Consider the following 6,041-nt stretch of genomic DNA (forward strand, 5'->3'; position numbering starts at 1 on the left):
TTTACCGGCTTGCACAGCTTTTGTATTTAACAGCAGTTAGACCAAGGTGTTAGCAGAGAAGGCGGCTGTATTCGGAAAGTGCAGAGGACTTTTTCACCCCATCCCAGATACGAGCTGCGTAGTGAAACCTGTAAAACACAACAAAGTTATAGAGACCAGAAATTGTACACAACAAAGTTATAGAGACCAGAAATTGTATTCCTCTTCATGATGATGTAGCAGTTTGCTTTTACAACCCATTTTCCAAAGGAGTTGGCACACTGTATAAAGTTTAAATAGAAACAAAGTGTGATGATTATCAAAACCCCATGTTTAATTGAAAATAGGACAAACACAACTTATCAAATGTTAGTAATGAGAATTCTTTTTTTGTTTTTTGTAAAAATATGAGCCCTTTTATAATTTGATGCCAGCATTATTTCAAGAATGTTGGAGCATTTTCAACAACATCTGGTGGAATAATCACTTCATAAAAAGAACATCTGAGAGAGGCTGATACTTTCTAAAGTAAAGATGGGGAGGATGCAACAATTAAAGAATAATGTTTCTCAACGTAGGATTGATGAATCTGGGGATTTCATTGTCTAACAGTATATAACATCATTAAAAGATTCAAGAGAATCAAAAGAAATCTTTTTATGCAAGGGATAATACAAAAAAACAATACTGGATGGCTGTGATCTCCGGGTTGTGGACATCACTGCAACACTTCAAAAAACTACTGTCTGGGAACACAGGCTGTAGCTGCACCCACAAATGACATGAGGATGTTGAAACTCTACCAAGTGTTAGAAGTCCACCAGTATCCAGATGATTAATGGTTTTACAGATTGTTTATGTTATGAAATGTTATCAGAGTTATTTATTTTGTTAACTATTTTTGGTGTTTTGGTTCAGTTTATTCAGCTGAGAATTATTTCAGGTTAATATTGTTGTTGATTCTCTCAGGCTGCAGTGTTCATTTAGACAGTAGTAACGTTGTAACATGATAGGATACACTGCAGCCCTGACTATAAGTTAAAATATTTTCACTGTGTTAAAATAAATTATTTTCAAGTGAACTCCATCCCAGCGTCCGCCTGTGTTTCCGGCTGCAACATATGCAAAGAGAAAAACTGTACATAAATCAGATCCAGAAACCCTGCTGTCCTCTGTGGTGCTCATGAGCTCATTTAAGAAGGACTGAGGAGGAAGAAAAAAACTGTCCTGTGGTCTGATGAGTCTAAATTTGAAATTCTGTTTGGAAATCATGAACGCTGCATGCTCTGGGCTCAAGAGGAGAAGGACCATCAGGCGTGATATCAGCACACAGTTCAAAAGCCAGCACCTGTGATGGTATGGGGGTGCCTGAGTGCACATGGCATGATGGGTAACCTGCACATTTGTGAAGGTAACATTAATGCTGAATGACATATACAGGTTTTGGAGCAACATATGCTGCCAAATAGACAACATCTCTTTTAGTGAGAGCCATGCTTATTTCTGCAAGACAATGCCAAACCACATTCTGCACGAATTACAACAGCATGGCTCAGTAGTAAAAGCACCCAGGTTTTAAACAGACTTGTCACCTAATGGAAATGTTTGGATGTACGAAATAGTTAAGACAGACAGGAAATGTGTCAGCAGACAACTGTTTTTTTCTTTCTCACCAGTACTAGTGCAGCTGTGTTTGTTACATTCCCTGAGGGCGCGGAAAAGCAACTTTCTGGCATGGAGCACTGAGACTTTATAGGTTTTCATTCTCACCAAACTCAATAGATAGACGATGGTATCAGCATGCATTATACATGACTCTTCACCATTAACTGGGCTTCCATTTTCACCTGTAGGGTGTAAACAACGGTCTTCACTTTCAGAGCCACGTCCATCTCTCGTGATGGAAAAAACGCACGCAACACATGAAGGTTCTCGCACCCCCAGTAAAAATAAACGGTTAGTGAGCAGAGAAGAATTTGATGTTTACCAGTTCTTCTCAGTGAGGATGGTGTGTGACAGCTGACAGCGAGGCATGGCCAGTATTTGGCTGCGGAGTTTTGAAACCATGGTGGAGAAGGCAGGGTGTCCTCTGTACCCCGGGAGAAGCGAGAAGAGTGGATATGTTCCCGATCCTAAACATGGAACAGATTAATTCCCATCTAACACGATATACAGGAGGACAATTAAGTTTTGCCTTAAGTGAAAATAAATTCTCTATAAACCTGCTTTAGTTAGATTATCGTCCCCGTCATTCTCCTGCACAGGAAGTAGAAACATGTTGACTTCAGTTGCCAGATAGTCCTGCCCCAAGCCTGGGAAGATACTGCAGTCTAGCATGGACAATGTACCTAAAAACAAACCAGATATTATGGACTGAAAGTACCTATCTCTAAAATAACCATAGAGTAAACAGAATATTTATTTATGAAGAGAATATTCTTGTGCTTTTGCACCTTTATATTTGAGGTGAGAGTGGGCCATTAATTTGTCCACAACCATATGCATGTTTTTCAGATTCCTTGGGCAGAAATCATCCCGTCTGGCCTTATTCTGGAGGAACACTGGGTGAATTTAATCAAGAGACAGTTTAATATTGATATCATTAAACCTGGTAAATATGTGAGACTGTGTTTCTACATCAAAAATTCACCTATATGAGGATAGTATTCTGCTCCATCGTCATTGCCTGAAGAGCCAGTGCTGTCATGACTTGCAGATGGAGTGGAGGGTTTCAACATCTCAGCAGTCTGAAGAAACCTATTCACAAACACAACATGAAACTTTATGTGTGTGTGTGTATATCAGTGTAATTGTCACAGTGATCAGAGAGTACATACATGCAATGCATGCGTATGTATATTTCTGGACAGACACAAAGCCAGTCATTGTAACAGGTCTGGCTTTGCCTCAGACCAACTGAAAGGATAACATTATTGAGCTTATGAAAAAAGCAGAAGACAAATATCCTCTCAAGCTAGAAGATGAAATACTCAACATTCCTGCAGTGGTTGGGAGGTAGGGGGGGACTTCAAGTATAACATGACGTAGGTATAACACAAATCAATTACAGATGAGCAAGTACCGACCTGTAGAGGTTTAAGTCTGTGAACCAGTCTTGAACCACAATGACCACATGGCACACTGTAAACAGGAAGGCAGCGATCTGAAGAGACTGTTGACACATTATACAGAGAGTGAATGTGTGCATACAGAATTATTGAAATGACCAATGAACAATGAATCATTACTAAAAGTACCATATTGGTCCTTAGAAGTAATGCTCACATAAACAACTAGTGTTTTTTTTCACCCAGTGCCATCTGCAGGCCAGCCACTGACCTGCATTTCAACATATGTGTGAGGGAGGTTGTACTCTGGAGGCAACTTCCGATCATTGTTGATGAGGTGGTCGAGAATAGACGGGCTGAGCATTGGCTGAAGAAACAAATAATAAATTGAGCTGTCCAATCGTAATTTATTTCTATTCTGAGATGATGCATTCTGACAGCAAATCAAAAACACGACTGTCACAGCATCTGTGATATTTCATTCGTACCTGTGTATCCAAGAAGATGACTCTCTCCTGTGTGATGAAGAAATCAATTCCTGTGGTCTGGTTTCCTCCTCTTTCCTTGATTTCTTGAGTCTGAGCTCTGAATACATAACCCCTGTGCAACACACAACCATGCTTACTCCAAACAATACATCAGTATCATCCATCACTTACTATTCAGATTAGACTGTCTCTTACTGAGAGTGCAAGTCATAAATGTTGTGAGGAAGAAAAATGTATTACAACTTTTCTCTGAAAAACAAAAAAACAAAACAAACAAAACATATAATCTCTCAGATATTTGGTTTTCTGGTGTGTGGACAGTGCACAGCGTCACAAATGCTGAGTGACTGCAAACAAAAACAAACACAACATACACAATCATACAGCAGCAGATGGGTTCACTATATTGCCCCCTTGTGTCCAGAAAGAGTACCATCACTTCTTTTTAAGCACAGCTTAACACACAATTATGTTAGAATACAAGATTTAAGCATTGAGGCTACATTCATGATTTTATTGAGAATTATTCTAAAGTTTTACATGTACATGTTCTCGTGTTGACAGTCTTGTAGCCTTACCTCCTCGTACACTAAACTGGCAAAACGAAAATTTTTTTTTGGGTCAAATCCATCTTACATTCTCAGTCATTATGGGAAGGCTTCCCCTCGTCACTACCTTTTAACTGGGATACTATTCTTTTCCTTTAACTCTTTGTGTAGTGTTACGACTAACCTCACCTTTGATCTTCTTCAGGAGTGTTGGCAGATAACAGTGACATGACTGTAGATTTCCCAGCTCCTTGCAGGCCAATCACTCCAACCACCAACATGTCTGTCTGGTCCCTGAGATACTGCAACACATGACAAGAAAAAAAACAACTTTTGTACAGTATAGCATTTTGAAAACATTATCTTAAAAAAAAAAATACAATCCCTTGTCTTATTGAACTCACCTCCATGGCACTGTCGCACCAATTCATCTGATCATCAACCAGCTTAATGCTGTGCTTCATCTTCTCTGGAGGGAGGAGTTTAGACTGACCAACCATAGCTGGAAGTCAAATGAAAAGATTTGCTTTTAATAATCATAACCCATGTAACTGATTGAATTTACAGTAGAAAAAGAGACATTAACTCACGGTCCACAGCGCTGCTCGATGCAGAAGAACCCATTCCTCTGTTTTGGATCTGGTATACAGGCTGGGTTGGTCGCTGTCCTTCCTTCTCCATCTTTGAGGGTCCAGGGCCAGAGGGCTGAGCTGCTGCCTCTGGAGGCGTCCCCGGCTTTCCTCCATCATCCCTGGCTTTCATCAGCATGATGGGCTTCTCCAGGACTGGCGCTCCACTCACAGATGCATTCTGTGACGGCTTGGCCTTGAAAAGGATCCAACAACAGCACAAGTCAATAAATAAATCAACTTTGTTGTTACAGTATGTATTATTATTTATGTTCATAAATTATTACAGAGATATCCGAGACAAACTAACGCACCCTTTCCCCGGGAGGTTTTGCAAGAATTATGGGCGTCTTCTGCATAAGAGGGCCCGGTGGATCCTCACTTCCATCCTGAGCGAACATGTGAAAGTAAGTGAGTTAGTGTCAAGAGCAAAATGTAAACCAGCCAGTCAGCGCAGACTTCATTCATGTCAGTGTGTCTTTGTGTTACCCTTCTTTCTCTGGGCTGGTATTCTCTGTCGCGGCTGGGTCCGGACAGATTTTGGCCCGGAGGTCCAGCATCTCTGTCACCCCGGCGTCGCCTCCTCCTGCGTCCCTGTCCGTACATCCCGGGCTGACTGTGGCCGGACTCCGACATGTCGCTGCTCACCTGCTTCACTACGACAGCACACCTGGCGTCAACAGTAAGCTAGCTAGCTGACGACGGACCCCTGCTGAAAAACAGAGACACGCAGAAGAAAGCGTCACTGAAATATCTCGGGAACTACAACTCTTCTCTGCTCATCAGTCTCGGCGACGTTTGAAGTTAAATTAGTCGTGACTTCGTTACAGCGCTCGTCTATGGACGTAAACAACGTTAGCCTCAGCTTCCCGTCGGTGCGCGCTGGTTACGCTTGTTTTAAATCTCGGCGTTGGCCGCTGTGGCACGACGTTGGAGCGGTTCTAGAATATCAACGTGCTGAAAGAAACTCCACCCGCCTGAAATTCTACGAATTGACAATCAAACGCATTTTTGTCCCTCTAGTAAATGAAGTCATGGTGAAACATCGCAACGATATGGTTAGTTCCGCCATGTCGGGGATACATGTCCTCGCTATTTTATATATTTATCGATATAAAATAATATGGCCATATGAAATAGAAAACATATTCTTTTTATACGTGTTCTGCGACTTTGTGTTTGTCTTTCTCAAAAAGCAAATGAATGATAATCGCCTCCTGTGATGTGAGGTTTCTTAAAGGCGCAGTTCACACCGCACACCAATGACAGTTTAACTTCAAATTAAAAGAACAAAGCACATTGATAATTTAAGCCTATTTTTTTGCCTTA

At 41.2% G+C, this 6,041-nt stretch overlaps 1 protein-coding gene across 1 annotated transcript; it reads right to left on the reverse strand.

The window, feature by feature from the left end:
* On the reverse strand, nt 1-5,709 carry smg9 (SMG9 nonsense mediated mRNA decay factor). The gene is made up of 13 exons (XM_019276044.2): nt 5,202-5,709; nt 5,027-5,101; nt 4,674-4,908; nt 4,488-4,585; nt 4,273-4,385; nt 3,536-3,647; nt 3,319-3,414; nt 3,066-3,151; nt 2,630-2,736; nt 2,433-2,540; nt 2,202-2,327; nt 1,967-2,111; nt 1-128 (listed from the first exon to the last, which is right to left on the reverse strand). The coding sequence occupies exons 1-13, from the start codon at nt 5,346-5,348 to the stop codon at nt 50-52; spliced, it is 1,527 nt and encodes a 508-aa protein (XP_019131589.1). The 5' UTR covers nt 5,349-5,709; the 3' UTR covers nt 1-49.
* Nucleotides 5,710-6,041: the final 332 nt, after the last annotated feature.

This window comes from Larimichthys crocea, chromosome XIII (assembly GCF_000972845.2).
Source record: "Larimichthys crocea isolate SSNF chromosome XIII, L_crocea_2.0, whole genome shotgun sequence".
Taxonomy (NCBI): Eukaryota; Metazoa; Chordata; class Actinopteri; family Sciaenidae; genus Larimichthys; species Larimichthys crocea.